The sequence below is a fragment of the Fringilla coelebs genome (assembly GCF_963513975.1).
Source record: "Fringilla coelebs genome assembly, chromosome: 8".
Classification (NCBI taxonomy): Eukaryota; Metazoa; Chordata; class Aves; order Passeriformes; family Fringillidae; genus Fringilla; species Fringilla coelebs.
Genome location: NC_140066.1, coordinates 15,743,178 through 15,760,381, shown reverse-complemented (window position 1 = coordinate 15,760,381; position 17,204 = coordinate 15,743,178). Strand labels below are relative to the sequence as shown.

At 42.6% G+C, this 17,204-nt stretch overlaps 1 protein-coding gene across 3 annotated transcripts in view; it reads left to right on the top strand.

The window, feature by feature from the left end:
- Positions 1-8,222: 8,222 nt before the first annotated feature.
- Positions 8,223-17,204, top strand: part of KAT6B (lysine acetyltransferase 6B) — a 109,376-nt gene continuing 100,394 nt past the window's right edge. For 2 of the 3 annotated variants that reach the window (XM_084210304.1, XM_084210302.1), the window contains exons 1-2: positions 8,223-8,933; positions 16,169-17,059. In XM_084210304.1, the coding sequence (XP_084066430.1) occupies positions 16,439-17,059 (621 nt within the window). In that variant the 5' untranslated portion in view covers positions 8,223-8,933; positions 16,169-16,438. Of the gene's footprint in view, positions 8,934-9,285; positions 9,325-16,168; positions 17,060-17,204 lie in introns of those variants that run through there. The other variant, XM_084210303.1, reaches the window with a different exon arrangement.

Here is a 17,204-nt window from a genome sequence, read left to right as displayed (position 1 = left end):
ATAGATAATTTGATAATATCTTTTAAAAAATGCAAACAGGCCAGAAAGCCCCAAAATAGAAAATGCATATGTCCAATGCAAATAATTTCCCACTTGCTTATTCACTTTTGCTACTAATTGAAAGGTCTCCTATGCGTCTTGGCATTTGCAATGATAGCATTTGTGAGAAAGTTAGTTTTATGATGTAATGTGGGAATTTATTACATATATTTGTAGATTCCTTTTCTGTTAGGTAATTCAGTATTTGCTTTCTTTTTGATTCTTTTATGTATCCCTTGCTTCCCAGAAAGAGCACTGGGGCCACAGATGAGCTCTTTATTTAACTTCAAATTATTTTAATTTAGTCCAGAGTTTCCAAAGATTAATTATTTGGTGTGCTCTACTTCAGATTGCTTCATTTGCAGGAAATTAATGTTCAGCATTACTTGGAAGTGAAGGAAAATGAACAGGTCATTTATAACAGCCTGTCATTAAGACCATACACATATTTTTCAATTCCTAATGACTGGGATTTTAAATCAGCCATACAAAATTAAGCCCAAAAATGCAAACACTTAAGATATGATAGTCCGCTCCACATTTTTTTATAAGATTTGGGATTATTCCCTGAAGCAGGTGTGTATAGTCATGATTGCACACATGAGTATCTAAATATCAACACTAAAAACTTCCAGATTGCTCAGCTGCAGTCACATATCTTGTTCAGACCACAGCAAGGCTGAGAGTTGATTGAGGTTCCTGAGAAGGTACCCACCTTCTCTCCCCAGAGTGTCTGTTCAGGCGTAATTACACCTGTAATCCCTCCCTAACCCCTTACAGTTTAGTTTACTCACTTTTAATGGCCGGTCATTTCCAGCATGTCTGAAAAGTTCTCTGCACCCTCTGTGGGGCTGTTTGTGTGTGGGTGACAATCCAGGGGATGACTCACTGGATGCAAGTTAAGCATCCAGCTCCTGTCGAAAAACAATAAGAGTTGATTAACTCCCAGCTGAGCTGTTGAAAATATCCAACTTTGCTCTTAGGCCACCCTTCAGCTGAAGATAATGCATAGAGAATGCTACTAGTTGCAGTGGAGCAGAATATTCATCTTAGTTATTAGCTCAGGCAGCATGATATCTCACTTAGCAGCAATAAGCTGTGTTTAAAAAAAAATTAAAAAAAATCTGGCAGCCCAGAATTAACAGAGTGGGTGAAATACTGTGAGGAGAGAGAGAGGCAGTGGTGGATGTTACAGAAAGACACAGGGTCTGATTATCCAGGCGTTGAGAGGGATAGAGGAAAAAAAAAGAGGGGATGTTCTGCAGCTTAATTAATGGAAAGAGGCTTGTGCATCTGACAGCAGCCCCTCTGCAAGGTGAATTCTTTCATAAAGAGCCTCATTCATGAGTTGCCAAGACATCCACAACCTATTCTTGAATTCACACAAAAATTAAAAGAAAAACAACTGACTGGCTAATTTAGCGACTTGCAGGATGCAGCTGGTGCTACTGTTTTCACAAAAAAAAAAGGCCTTTTCCCTTCCACCTCCTAACCATGCCAGTCTTCCTCCCCACCCCCAGCTATTTTGTATCCTGCTGCACCAGTGAGGAGTGTGACAACTCCTGACTTAGCTGGCACTGTGGGATATCGAATAACAAAGGGGAATAATATCAGGAGAACAGAGGGGATCTGGCCAGCACTAAGGAACAAGATCACAGCTTGCTCAGGTCCTGCCATCAGCTGAGAACTAGAGCTTCCCTTTATTATTATTATTATTATTATTATTATTATTATTATTATTATTATTATTATTATTATTATTATTATTATTATTATTATTATTATTAACAAAGACCACCATTATGCTGGATAATGCAACTGGCACCTTGATAAACCATCAGCTGTGTACCTCTCCTGCGTATCCCTGAGGAGACAGTTTGTGTAGTTCTAGGCGTATGAAGAAGACACTTCGCATTTCCAACACTGATATGTGATTACCTTGGTTCTTCCTAGCTTCTACCTCACATTTTCATATTACCTGACACAGAAAAACAAGTGTCTCCTGCCCTCCAAATCCCTTTTCACTCAGATTTTCATTCCCAAAGGATATTTAATACAAAATTCTTCTGTGCATGATGATAATTTAACAACCAGAGTTAGTCAGGTTGGGAGCCCTAATACAAGCAAGCCATGGCAATTTTTAAGGGAGTATTGAGCAGATCTAAAGGTTCCTGAAAGGGTATTTGAAATGATGTGGTGTATTGCCACCTGACTCTGACAGGCCTTCCAGTCTAGCTAACAGAGCTTGAGTTGCTGCAGTACTGGCAGCTATGGGAAGTGACTGAAATAAATTGTTTGTGCAGCCAGAGCTTTATTTAGCAAAGGAACCTCAGAGCTAATGCTGCCAACAAAGAAAGTAAAGAAAACATCATACAGACACCACTAAAAATCCAGCTGGAGATAGCAGTGTGGTCCTTGACACCAGTCAAACTCCTCTTGGTTCAAGCTGCAAAAAGAAAATACTAGAGTGGATGTTGCTCAATTTCCTAACATTGCAGAGCAGACCAAAGGTTTTTATAAGCCTGTGTTTAGCAATTTGGCTTAGCAATTTCAGAGCTGGTTTGCCTCATGGATTATTTCCCAAACTCCCACTCTTGGTGAGAATGTTGGTGTGCCAGGAGGTGCTGAGCAGAAGTTCTTCAAAGGGTAAGTACTCCAACCAGCTTTGCAGTAGGTGAGGGTTTTCACTGTCCTCTGAGTTTGAAGAGTGGTCGTGGTGCCTTATCAGTCACATTTCTTAGAACTCTGGTGCTGCCATACACCAAGAGTTGGGTATCATCAGAAGTCTCCAAATTATGTGGCTGGTAACAGCCACTCTGATCATTACTATTTCTTCAGCTCATTAATAGGATTTTTAAAAATATATAGTGGAAACTGGGTGAGAATAGGAGTAACAAAAATATGATCAAGCTTTCTCCTATCTTTTTCTCTCCATGTTTCTTGGCAATCTTTGATCAATAAAAAATTGCAACAACTACAGATCTGCAAATTTTCCCCTGGCTAAAACTGAACTATAATATAGTACACCCATATCACAGCTGGAAGTTGTGAGGATTCTTTCAGTTACCTTAAGGACTGTCAGAATCCTTTTGCAGCTCAAAGTAACTTTATTTAGCAAAACTGCCTTTGCGGTCTCTTTTATTGACTTCTAAGTACCGAGGATGGCCCTCTTTTCATCTCATGGGCTTAGCAAGTATGCTACCTGCCTTTTTGGAGAAGCTTCCCCTTCTCCCTCCCCCTTGCTTGTCCAGTTCGATCTGTAAAAAGTTATATAAGTCATGTTCATTTAAACAGAGACCAAGAGAATATTCCAGCAGTATGGAGAACACAATGAGCTGTTGGGAAACCGTGAGAGGGATTTGGTGTGAACCTTAAAATGAATCCCCCCTCTCATAAAGAGACAACCCAATATCCCCAAAGGGAACAGCGGGAGGGAAACCTAAACCTGTCGACAAAGTCAACCGGTAATGATTGGAGAGTTAATTACTTTAAAGCCCACAAAGACAAGCTGAGGTGTTAAAATGGCCCCTGCAAACATCAGCATCCTCCCCTTTCACCAGACTAACTAAACACAGCAGGACAGTAGGAAGAAGGACCTGAGGAGCCCCTGATTATGGCAGTTTTCACTACCTCTGAACAAACTGATCTTTATTCATTTTCTATTTCATCCTTTATCTTGTCAGCTGTCCTCATGAAGTATTACTACAATGTGTATAAAAACACAAGGCTGCATCAAGTTCAGCGATGCTGGTTGGTACAGAGTCCAGCAATACCCCAGCCCTCCTCTTGGGATTAGCCTCAAAAACACCACTCTTGCACTCAGCAGCAAAATGCTTCCTGTCATATCAGTGCCTTTTACATGGCAAAAGGAGAAACTTAAATCCAGTACAGCTATAACTAACAATTTACTGTGGAGCCTAGGTGCTAATCCTTTTTTCTCCAGCAAATTTGTTTTGAGTCACACATTATATAAAGATTCCATTTGTGAGGTTTAACGCAAGATTAGCAGGTGTTTCAATGGAAAGCATATAGAGGTTAAACACATTGGTAGGGTGTTTCAGATGATGATGAGCTATTGTTGTAAGAAACCCTATTGACCCATTGAACCCATAACAATTGATTGCCATTTATTAAAACATTATTAATCACTTACTAATCCTTTATCATGCATAAATAGAACCTTCACATCAAGTACTGTGAGACACTGTATATATGAAAGACACCATCTTATAGACATTGTCATGTGTAAGACCCACCTGTTTTTTTCCTTCTTTGCTCTTAGCGTTTTCCTTTGCATTCCCAAATTCTATCCATCCTGTTGCTTCTTTAACACGTAGCACAGTTAATGCAGCAAAAAGACATGTTCCTGCTAAGGTCTGAAATGTCTGTTAACAGGCCAGCAGTTTCTTCTCCACGACTAGCACAGGACCTCTGAAACTGAATTTCTTGTGCCCAGAGTAGAGCCCTTAATACTCAGGTGCCCAGATTTTCCCTGAGGCCAGCATCCTCTTCTAACCACTTTGCTTTACACTTTGTCTGTCTCTGGTTGGGGAACAAGAAAAATAATATTCACTCACCTAACAAAGTTCTTACAGGAACTAATTCATTAAGGATTGTAAAGCACATTGATAAAGCAGTGTGGTATATTTGCCAGAGTAGAAAGGAACATGTGGGATTTATTATAAACAGTCACTGTCTCCATCCCTGTGGGATGACAGCTGATCTCCCACAAACACTTATTTCCAAATTACGGTATTATGCCAATTACAACTCATGAGTTGAAACTGCTATAGCATTTACCTTATAATCTGCTAGTTTCAGGAATTAAAAAGCACCCGAATCAGTAAAATGGCAGCAGGAGGCTATTTTACACTATTATTCAATTTGATTGAATGTAATAGATGAGACAGCAACTGATCAGAAAACATGTCCACAGGTTACTCACTTTGTGTGTATATAAATATATGAGTGTATCTATTAATATAATCTATAGTGCTTTAGTTGGGCAGTGATGCTCTGTTGTGTGCAGCAATCATATCCTCATACATAAACCAAGAAGCATTCTGCTTGTGTTCAGAGGAGCAGATGTAGTTTCATGGATAAATCTTTCAGATTAAATTAAAATATAAAAGGCTTGTGGGGGAAAAATATCACAAATTAAAAAAAAAAAAAATAAGAAAAGGCTGTTTTAGTCCTGAAAGAATATGAGGTTGAAAGTTACAGTTGCAAGGAAGCTGCTGGCAGGTGAGCTAAGCAGAGGAGATGGTTCAGGTAAAGAATTTATGCATTCAGCTCCTAGGCAGGGACATGCCTGGGAGGACTGCAGGCTGGGACGAAACTCATTGCACTCTTAGGATGACTTTTCTCCCCAGGGTCACTTCTTTCAACAGCATATGCCAGAAGATGAAACTTCCAGGTGACTGTAGTCAAATATGTGGTTGTGTGTGGTAATAATAGAAGGAACATCCTGGCTTGGTTGAAGTCATAGGACATTTTGCCAGACTTTGATGGGGGCCAAGATTTTACCCTCCAGCATCTCCAAAGATAAATAGGGATCTGTCACCATATCAACATGGACAACTACATAATTGTTTCTAAATATGTAACAGCCCCACTAGTTCTAATGGAACTGCATCAGTGATTAAAGCCCTCACAGGGAAATTCTTAATATGGCAATAATTTCATGCACAAGAATTTTTCTTACTGATTTCAAGCAAGTGTTCAAACTCTAATTTGATGTTCTTTTTTGTACACTGATGAATTTGTTCTGCACATGTCTGGGCTTTATTTAAGCAGTAGTCTCCAGCATGTCTTACACCACAGCCATACAGCAATTTTCAGATTTTCATTTTTGAGAACTGAATTTAACTGAGACCATGCAGAGTCCTTAACTTCTTGCTTTCTCTCACTTGTGATCAAAAAATAGGAGTGTTAGTGCATTTTTAGAATAATTCTAAGGAATTTTGAGGAGAAGCATATGCTTACTACAGACTCTACAATGTAGATGTACAATAATATATATTTTTCCATGGAGGGTGTGTGTGGCATGAAAATCTTGGAAATAAGATTATTTAAAATATAATAAAAGCAAAGAGACTAATAGAACAAAGTGAAATGGGCCAAAGTAGTTCTTTCTACAGGAATGCATGGGAAAGTTATTTTGATTTTAGATACTCTTTTTTAACATTAAGGACATGATTTTAGCATGTGGAGTGGGTGTGTTCAATGTATAAGTGTTTAGACACCTGTTACTCCTTGGGGGAATTAGTGGTACTTCATCAGTTTGTAGGAGTTATGGGAGAGAAATCCCGCAAAGTCTGCCCATAAAAGACACACTAAAGTGTAAATTTTATTGTTTGCACTGACTTCCTTGATGGGCTTATTACTTTTCCACAGATACTTCTAATATAGGCTTGAGGGTGTTTTCATACAGTAAATCAAAACCATTTCTTATCTAGATGACCAACCAAAATGCTTATAGACATTCTCAGTTAGATCCAAAGCATTCCAGGTACTTAGGTTTCTCTGTGTAACATGCACTATCTCAAACTGAACTGCACTAAATTGCCATGGTATAGCTCTTTTGAAGTTATAATTTTGGAAAATAGTATAATTTACAGGGACAGTGGATCTGAGTTTGCTGGACAATGATTCATGTATAAAGAGGTTCATGTGCTTAAACTTCACATTTTACATAACATCAGGTATGCCTGTAAATGTCAACATCCATAGGACTCTCTCTAAACAAAAGGTTCTTGAATATGTTAAAAACTGGAACACAACACCCAATGACATATCATCCTATAAAATTCATTTTAGGAAATCAGTTAAATTGAGAAGAAAGAATGGCATTATTTAAACCAGAGACTTTTATGATTTTTCTCTGTGCTGTTACTTATGTTTTCACAACACACTCAGAATTCCAAAATGGCCAAACATATTATCGAGTTTTCTCCAGTGTTTTGTTTCCTGAACTGGGATGTGGCCATGCCAATTTTCAGCTTCAAGAAATTATTTTTATGTTTTTACCACTAACCAAGTTGTAAATTTCCCAGAAAGAAAAAAAAAGTTTCTGATGGAAATGTTGACACAACATTCAGAATGGTGTTGCAAATGTGACGCTGTGCTACAAATTGTGCTGAAATGATTTATAACATTTCCAATAATTTAAAAACTATTTCAAATCACTGCCAGGTCCTGCATAATACATGAACCTTGAAGGATTCTCCAACAAGTATTAGGTCACTACACATTTCAATTTCCCTCTTTATGTTTAAAAGGCTGCATCTGGCAGTTAAAAGGCTAAAACCTCAGTCAATGGTTATGGTGTGATAGATACATGCTGGAATATTATTTTCACCCAGTAGCTTTCTGTAAGTAGGTCATACAATTTTACAGTGCTCTGAAACATCACCAAAGAGCTTCCTTACACAGTGTCTCCAGAAACTGACTCTGAAAGAAATTGCACTAAACCTTAATGGTGTTTTAAATATTTTTACGGAAACTTTGTTTCCTTACTAGTCTACATGCAGTGCATCATCTAGGGAAGACCTTCATAATTTATTGTAGAAGGTCAGTTTCCACCCACTCTTAACGAGGTTTTTAGAATTTTACTTTTATGTTTTCTTATTCAGGACCAGATATTTTTAGAAAACTTTGCAGGCAGGCACCTAACATAACATGTCACCCACAAGATGTGGAAAAGAGGATGTTAAGGAGATGTCTGGAAGCATCATGTTTCAAGTTTGGGAAGATGGGGAATGTCTAGCTGTGCCTGCTTGAGTAGATGCTCAGGCAGGTAGACTGCCTTTCCCTCCCTCGTGTGGGGAACATCCCCTGTGGGATGTATCCCATGGTATTTTGTCATGCCATGCGTGGGTAAAAAGTGATGTTTGGGTGAAAAGTGCTGTTTGCTGGTCACAGGTGAGAAAATCATGAGTATTAAAACCCAGGAGCAGGACTGATGGGTCCCTTCCAACTCAGCATATTCTGTGATTGCTGAACACTTTGACATGGTGAGAGGCCTTTGGCAGCACCGGTCAAGACAGCGTGGAGAAAACCGAGCTTTAAGTGCGTACGTGTTATCACCTTGTTCTTTAATATAAATTCCTCGTAACATCTTGTTACATGTACAAACTCAACGGGAGGACAACATCCGTAATTTGTTCACGCTGCTTCCATCCCTCAGACTAATTACGGTAGCTCAAGCACAGCCCTCTTCCCCCGGCCCGGGGGAGTGTTCAAGCCCCAGAGGCTGCCCTGGGGGGGCTCCCATCGAGACAGGTCCCATCGCCCCACGCAGGACCGAAAGCCCGGCGCGACCCCCGAGGGCGGCTGAGGGCCCCCGGGAGGCGCCGGTGGCCACTTCCCCGCTGCCGCTTCCCGCCCAGGGGACGCGCCGCCCCCCAAACTTTATCCCCTTTCCCCCTTTCTCTCCCCCCCCCCTTTTTTTTTTTTCCTTTTCTTTTCTTTTCTTTTTGTTTCTTTTTCTTTTTTTCTTTTTTTTCCTTTCTTTTTCTTTTTCTTTTTTTTTTTTTTTTTTTTTTTTTTTTTGAGGGAGAAAAGGTGGGGGGAGCTCAATTTCCCACTTGCCAACAGCAGATAAAAAAGTGGGGAGGGACCTCTTCTGTCACAGCCTATGTAGATTAACCTTTCAATTAGCTGTTATCAGGTCCTGTGTCTTAGCACCAGTCCTCGCAATCTGCGTCCGCCCGCACCGGGGAGGCTGGAGGTCTGGGGTGGGTTTCTGTTTTAATTTCTAAATTAATGATAATTGCTCGCGTGGCTCCCCTCCCCCGTCGAGAGCTGAACGCGTGTGTCTGATCTGCCCGTCCACCTTTTAGTATTTTGGAATGAGAAGAGGAGCCCCGCGGAGGAGGAGGAGGGGAGACAAGGTATTCTCTCTGTATTCATCTTCTTTTTTCCCCTCTCGCGGAGGGGCTTAGGGAAGGTAACTGGTGCAATCAATCCGCTGGCTGGGGATTCCCTCCACCCCCTCCCCGGCTCGTCTGGCTCTCCTGGCTGGGTCTCTTCAGTGTGTATGTGTTTGGGGAAGGGGGTGGGGGGAGGCTGTGTTGTTGTTGTGTTCCTGGCTCTGCTTGCAGCCAGGAGAGAGAGCGAGCGGGCGAGCGAGAGACAGAGCGGAGAGAGCGAGCGAGCGAGAGAGAGAGAGGAGCCGCGATCGCGTTTCAGGGGCAGCACATTCCGCAGGAACCGCTGCTGCAGAAACACACACGGGCAGAGAAAGGAGGTCATTGCAAGCAAAGGGGGGAACCTGCATCGGAGGTTAGATTCCCAGGAGTTTATGCGGGGGATAATAGGGAGCATGCGATTGGGTTTGTTTTGCATTGGGTGACAGGCTGCAATTTGCCATAATAACCCCCTTTCCCTCCCCTCTCCCAGCGCAGGGGGCTTGTCACTAGGCTGGGTACTTTTTTTCCTTTAGCATCGGAGGCTGATGCACGTGTTTGCAGACACTTGCGCTGGGTAAATGCATTGCAATGCTCTGCGTTTTGCAGGGGAGGGGGAGCAGCAGCAGGGGGTGATGGCTGGGCTGGATGGGGTGGGGAGAGGGGGAATGGAGTGGCGGAGGGAAGCAGGGGATGGCTGAGGTTTTTGTGTTGCATGTTCCCACCCTGTCTTTCTGAGGCGGCAATTGTTCCTTAGCAGACGGGGTGACAGAGAAGTCCCTGTGCTTCGCATGGCGAAACTTGCAGGGACCTGCATGTGGCTGCAGAGCTGGGAGTCATTGTCGTCGTCCCCGTTCCCACTCCCTCCTCCCCCCCTCGGCGGTGCGGGGTGTGTGTGTGCGCGATAAGCGGCTGCCAGTGCCAAGCACCTTGGGAGGGTTATGCTGGGAGCATGCTGCTCCATCTCGCCCGCCCGGGCGAGTGCCAGGCTCTGAGGCACGCGCGTGACGCTCAATATTTAAGGCGGCTCATTAGTGTGTGTGGCGCGCCCGCCCGCCCTGCCGAGCTGGTTCGGGCGGCCGCCGCCGGTGTCTCGGCAGCGCTCGCGCTCCCGAACAAACTTCGGGAGCGAGCGGGTGGGGCGGCGGCGGGGGGGTGAGGAGGCCGGGGGCTGGCGGACGGGCGGCAGCGGCAGCCAACGGGAGGGAGGGATTGCGAGAAGTCCCGCCCCCGCTCCCGGCGAGTGACCAATCGCGAGCGCCTGAGGCCCAGCCGCGAGGCGGGTGGGTGGGCGGGACGCGCGAGTGTGTGGCGGCGGCGGCGGCCAGTGTCAGCCGCCGGCCCCGCCCCCTCCCGCCGGTGGGCGGTGCTGAACGCGCAGGGAAGGGGCGCGCCGCGTGATTGACAGGCACCGCCCGCCAATGGGAGCGCCGGGCCGGTTGCTGGGCGGGCCGGGGCCGGTGTGGGCGGGTGACGGACAGCCCCCCGCCCGGCCCGTGAGCGCGCAGCGGCGTGCGCGGCGCGGGCCAATGGCGGGCGGCGGGGGGCGGGGCGCGGGGTAGGTAAGGTTTTAATGAGCCTCCATTGGGCTGTAATCAGTGTCATGTCGGATTCACGTTAAGTACAACAGGGCGAGACAAAATGGCGGCGTAGGTGCGCCGAGCCGCGCGCGGCGGCAGCGGGGCGGTCGCGGCGGCCGCGGGCAGTGCGGAGCGGGGCAGGCGGCCCGGCGCGGCCCGGCGGCGGGAGCGGCGGAAGAGCCGGCAGCAGGGGGAGCCGCTGCGGCGCCCGGAGGAGGCTCCTCCCCCCGCGGAGGTGAGTGGTACCGGGGGGGTCTCACCTGCCTCCCGCGGGGGACGCGCGGCCGCCGCCCCCGGCCCCGCCCGGCGCCCCGCGGTGCGGGGGCGCGCACGGCCCCGCGCCCTGGGCTGCCCTGCCCGCGGGTCACCGTGCCCGGGGCGCAGAGCCTGCGGGCTGGGGGCTCCTGCCTCGGCAATGGCAAATGCCAGAGCGGAGCGGGGCGGGCAGGGCGCAGAGCCAGCCCCGGCTTGGCCCCTTCGAACGCAACAATGCCTTGGCCCGAGGCTCTAGGCGTTGCACATCTCTGTGGCTGGGCTAATACTGCGAAAACCTTAAGTAAGTTGGGGAGGGGAATAGTCCAGCCTGGCAGTGCCACGTTTTGGAAGTGATGTTCACATTGTGTGTTCTTTGCCCGGACCTCACCTCTCGTACTCTGTCCCTGGGCATTGAAAATAACCCCCTCTGGCAAGGGCAGACGGATACCCACCCCTGCTGTTGAAAACCACTCTCCCAAGAAGAAATGTTTTCAGTTCACCTTTTTCCAGGTGAACTCTTGGCAGTGAATATTACCTTCTCAAATTTCCTGCTGTTCTCTTGTACTGTATTTTAAAATGCTCAGAACTTCCAGAGGAGAAGGTGGAAAAGGTGAATTTGGGTGATTTTTCTGCTGTCATGTTGCACTGGTGCTGTTTCCTCTGGTGGCGCTTGCTGCTGTCATGTTGTGAAATGATTTTAAGCGTATCATCTCAAAGAAGCTTGTGGGGTATCTCAGAGCACAAGCACTTCCATCAGTTCGTTTCCCATGTGCCACTCTTCTCTCTACATCTCCGACTCTTGGGTGCAGTTTTGAAGTTACTGTAGTGTTTACATATCTGTCTTTTTAAAGCATGTAAATGTGTCATTGTCCTTTCTTATTATTGGAAACTCTATGTTGTGTAAAGAATAATACGATAGCTGGCTTCATGACCTGAGTAATTTTAAGAGGGATATGCATGATGGGACTCCTTACCAGGATTTGCTTTCTCCCCATCTCTTTGTAGGTCCATGCCCTTTGCGATAGCAAAACAACTATCTTGTCTGTTTTGCATCATTAATTGAGATGGGGGTGGAATACAGAATTGATTAGCTACAGAATTCTAAGTAATGGCTCGGAGCAAGAAAAAATGGCAAAAATGGAATGCAATGGCAGTCTTCTCTTCTTCCTCCTCGTCTGCTGCAATCCTTACCTGACCCTGATGCTGCAGCAGAGAGCTGACCTGCTGCTGCTTCTCCTGAGTGTGTGCAGAGCAGGTAGGAGGGAGCAGAATGAGATTGAGCTTCACAGGTCACCGGCAGGTTGCACAAGTTGCTGTCATTTCCCCCAGCTGCATCTTCTTCTCACCCCTTTCTTTTCGTTTTTGTTTTTTATAGCTGTGTTAACCTCAGTTTTTTTAAGTTTAACTGTGTTTACATTTATGAAAGCTGAAGCAGACTTTTTATTAGAAAAACTCTAACCTTTAGATTGCATGTTGTGATCTTTGTGTAGTAACTTTTGGTTTTGGTTATGGAGAGAAGTGTAGCTTTTTTTGTTGCTATTTTCTTGACTACACCGCTTGTTTTCACAATCTGGATCACCTGGAAGCAATTCCAGGTACTAGTTCAGTCTAAAAACCACCTTATTAAAGGATTATAGGATTACTGATGACACCTGAGATTGAAGTGTTCAGTCACTGCCTTCTTTAATTATAATCATCTGTGCAATAGGTGTGTGCATTATAAAGAGCACATTTGCATTCATTCTAAATCCCAAGCTGAAATTTTGCAACTTTGTATTTATCTGATAATTTATGACCTAGGCAAAGGGACAAGCCTTGACTAGAGATGTTTTTTCATGTTTTAGAGCTAATGGGTTATACTTCACCCTCGAATGCTTCTGTTCTCTAGCTCTTCAGTGTCAGACTTGTTAATAGATTTGGTCAGTAATATAGTATAGCCAAACTTTTTAAAATGCTTTTATTTTCAATATAAGATACCATTGAGTATAGAATTTGAAATATGACAAATTATATAGAAGGAACTTCTTGACTGTTGCCATAAAACTTGGAAATTGTCCTGCGCATTTAACAGTATGGCAAATCTATTTTGTGATTGAATGAGTGCTGTTGATGGTGATTAAAAGTTAGTTAATTACAACGGGAGGAAGATTAATGAATAGACATGAGTGCCTAAATAGACTAATTTATAATCACTTCTTTAAAATGGTATTTCCTCAAAATCTGTTTGGGTAATCATCACACTTTTTATATTAAATGGTGTATGACCACCTATTTGTAGTTTTGGTAGAATAGCATTCTAAACTTAGAAACCTGAATGTAACTTTGTATTTCTGAGTATCATTTTATGTTGAATCTTGCAAGATTGTTTCTAAAACTATTTGTTTTGTTTTATCTAGTCACTTTGCATGTAAATGCGTGTATTTCTGTATTGCCAATCTTGGATCAGTCTGTCTTGATTTCTGAAAGATCTCCTTAATTTCTAGCTCCAGGATATAAATTGTTTTCTGGGGAAGATGTTTGTTAGTGAGGAGTTATTCTGACTCTAGCGTGTGGCAGGCTTTGGCATGGCAGTCACGGGAGTCAGGGGATTGCCCTTCAAGTTCATGCGGGCTCCAAGTGCCAGAGTAAGAGAGGCTCTGAGTTGTGGCAAAACAATTTAAAACCTGGCTTGGATGCATTTTGCACAGTTCCTTAAGGCAGAATGAACTTGGATACTGTTGGAAGGTGTCTATTTAAGATGTCTTGATTTTTGCTCCTGAAACATCCTGTCCAGTGCACTGGAAACTCTGTTCCTGCTGATCCACTCTACTTGAGTTGATTTAGTAGGTGCTAGCATGCAGGAGGTTGTATTACACATAAGGAGTTTTAAGTAAATAAGTAAAAATGTAGTTCTGAATGTATATGGCTGTGAAATTTCTCTACCAAGCAGTAGACTTTATATGAAGATATAGGTTTATGCTAACCTTTTGCCACAGTCATTGGCCAATAAAAATTCCTGTAACCCACATGTTATAACATTTATACTGAAATGTTCATCAGTGTCCAGGAGCTTGGAACAGACCCTGTTCTGTGTGTTCTGGAATTTAATGGAAGTGATGTGGTTGCTTGTATGAAATTTAATACAACAGTACTGCAGTAGATGTAAAACTGAGACAAGTATGTCTGACTCAGCAAATGCAGTGTTCAGCATTTAATTAAGTCATGACTATCTTAATGAAGACTTACAGTGGAACAGACTAACTAAATAACTTTAAAAGTAGCTTTCTAGGAATCTGGGGCATTATATGTAGCTACAGAGAACTTTCAAATCTATAGGAAGAGTGTTTGAAATAGTCTAAATGTGATTGAGCCTCCACTATATATAGGGTTCTGCTTTGCTGTGTTACTGAATTTTCAGTGTCAGATTTGTGGGAGAATTTGTAGGATTTATAATACCATGGAAACTCTATCCTTCCCTATATTTGTGTGCATTTTGTAGCTATGGTGTTATTTTGGAATTATCTGACAACAGTGAGTATAAACAATTCTGTTATGGAAAGAATGGCTTTTGCTAGCTGGAGTAAATAAAAAAGGTCTGTTTACAGAACAAGTTATTGTTTGCTTACAGATACTTGAAATGCACAAAACTGTTATCAAATTCAGCTTCCATGAGTACGGTCTGGAAGCAAGAAACAAGATCCAGTCCGTGTAGATCAATAGGGTTCAGTATGTGAGCCAGTTAAGCATTTAGGCCCTGCATTAGCATCAGGAATGTGTCTCTTTCAGTCTGGCAGTCACTTGAATTTTCATATTTATAAATCTGAAGTTGTTTAAGCTTTGATCAGGTTTTAGAAGGAGAGATGCATAAAATGAATTGATTAATATTGACTATTTGGGTGTAGAAAAATTTTATACTCACCAGTAACCAGCTGCACTTTTTTTAGTAATTCTGTTGTGTAGGTATAATAATGTGTGAAACATGAGCTGGAATTTATAGTTAAAGATGTTTTTGAGGGGTAGAAGAAGAAAGAGGTTTAGGGACAAAACTATGTGCTGTTGTACTCTTTATCTTTGTAGTTGCAGAGGAATCTTTTCATGAAGTTGAAAATAATTTAGATTACTGTATCAGTTCAAGGTTTATTTCTTAGTTATAGTTTCTCAAGTTTTTGAGAATGATTTAGATGCAGGATGGCTAGAATAGACATATAAAAATGAGGTCCAGGACTTGTGTAATCATAGATGATTTTGTTGTTTGTAGGCTGCTTGCCATAGCTTTATAAATATACTTGCATATTAACTAGTTTCAAATTTTTGCTGTGAAACTGGTGAATCTTCTAGTTTACAAGATAACCCATGTATTGAGAATGAAATTTTTTCTCTTCTGTTTTTTGTTTCCCTTTGATTTGAAGTAATTATGCAATTCTGTTAATGCCTTCAAAAATTCTCATGCTTCATGGCAGAAAAAAATAATACTTCAAATATATTTGTTTATTCATTATGCAACTCCTGTCTAAGTTTAATTTGTGAGGCTTTTAAATGGTTTTATTTTTTTTATATGTTCCCAGAATGAAGAAACTTCTCATCAAGATGTTCTTTCAGGTTTTTTTAATGAGATTTGTAGCCACTGAATTTTCTGTTGGAGTGATGTATTCCATAATAAGTAAAAAAAAAAAAATAAATTGTTAAACTGTGAGTCAATAAAACGTTTTTCAGTGTGATCTCTTTATGCATCTTTGTGCTGACAACCTGTTTATGTGAAGATGCCTCCTGTTACTTTGTTTTCATTTCTGTTCCTAAGGGTTTGTATCAAAAATGCCTCTGTGCTGCATGCCTTAAAATGAGAAGTGCTTTTGTGATGCCTTTTGGTTTTGCAGGGTACCAAAATATTAATGAAGGATGTAATACTTGTAACTTGGTTCTGATATTATTGGTTTCGATATTTGAGTTGTGTAATCAACGTGGCAGGACACTTAGAGACAGGATACTGTAAGAATTGGTAGTAGTTAATAATTTATCTTTCATTGCTTGGGGTTTGGTTTGCTTGTTAGTTTGGATTTTCTAGTGCGTGTATAATCCGTGTAGAAATGATCTGGAGGCAGTTTGTTTTAGAGGGTGTTTTCAGATCCCTGACTGAATGGAAATTGTCCAACAGGTCAGTAGTAGGTTAAGTGTTGGGGTGGTGGAATTTAGGAAAACTAAATCCGCTGACTGTTATGAGAAGCAGAAGGATTTTGATGACTTGTTTGGTGTGGGATGGGAACTCACAAATGTTTCATATAATATTATAAAGATTTTTCTATGCTGCAGCGTCTATCGTATGAATGCATGTCTGAATGCGTTTTTAGTTTTTGATACTTCAGCATTAACTGTATTCTCTTCCTGCCTCTTGTTTTTTTCTTTTTAAAGGTTGCAACAAACTTTCTCTTAAGGAGGTACCAGCGTCATCACAGATGAGCCCCCTCTATGTTTCAGTAACATAGTTGGAAAGTTTCAGTCAGCAGGTATTTCTCTGCTTTTTCTGACTCCTCAGGGTGGATATTTTTGCCATGTGTCCAAGCAGTGTGTGGAATCCTTTCATTTGTGTTTGAGGTGTGAACAGCCTCTGAGAGATCTGCTAAAAGGATAAGGAGGAACCTCTATGGGTAACTCTTGGCTGGAAACAATTACTGGTCAACCATGGTAAAACTTGCCAACCCTCTTTATACGGAGTGGATTCTGGAAGCTATACAAAAAGTTAAAAAGCAAAAGCAAAGGCCTTCTGAAGAGAGAATATGTCATGCTGTTTGTGCTTCCCATGGATTAGATAAGAAGACTGTTTCAGAACAGTTGGAACTTAGTGTTCAAGATGGTTCTATTCTTAAAGTCACTAACAAAGGTCTTGCATCCTACAAGGACCCAGATAATCCTGGACGGTTTTCATGTGTTAAGCCTGGCACTATTCCTAAATCTGTTAAGGGATCTAGAGGAGCTTGTAATGAGCTTCGTAATGTGGATTGGAATAAACTCTTGAGAAGAGCAATTGAAGGGCTTCAAGAACCGAATGGCTCCTCCCTGAAAAACATAGAAAAGTATTTGAGAAGTCAAAATGACCTAGCAAGTATTTTCAACAATCCTGCCTTTCAGCAGAGGTTGCGGCTGGGGGCCAAACGTGCTGTGAACAATGGGAGGTTACTGAAGGATGGTCCTCAGTATAGAGTGAATTATGGCAGTTTGGAAAGCAAAGGAGCTCCAAAATACTCCAGCACCTTCCCGGCTTCCCTTCCGCCTGTCAGCCTATTACCCCATGAAAAAGACCAGGTAAGTCTGAAAAATGTAGTAATGAAAGCTATTCTTGTTATACTTTCTTTATTTACCTAATACAAAAGTAATGATTCTTCTTGTCCTTTATTTACCCATTTAATTGTACTTGAGTGGGGATGCATGTCCAAGATTTATGCAGAAT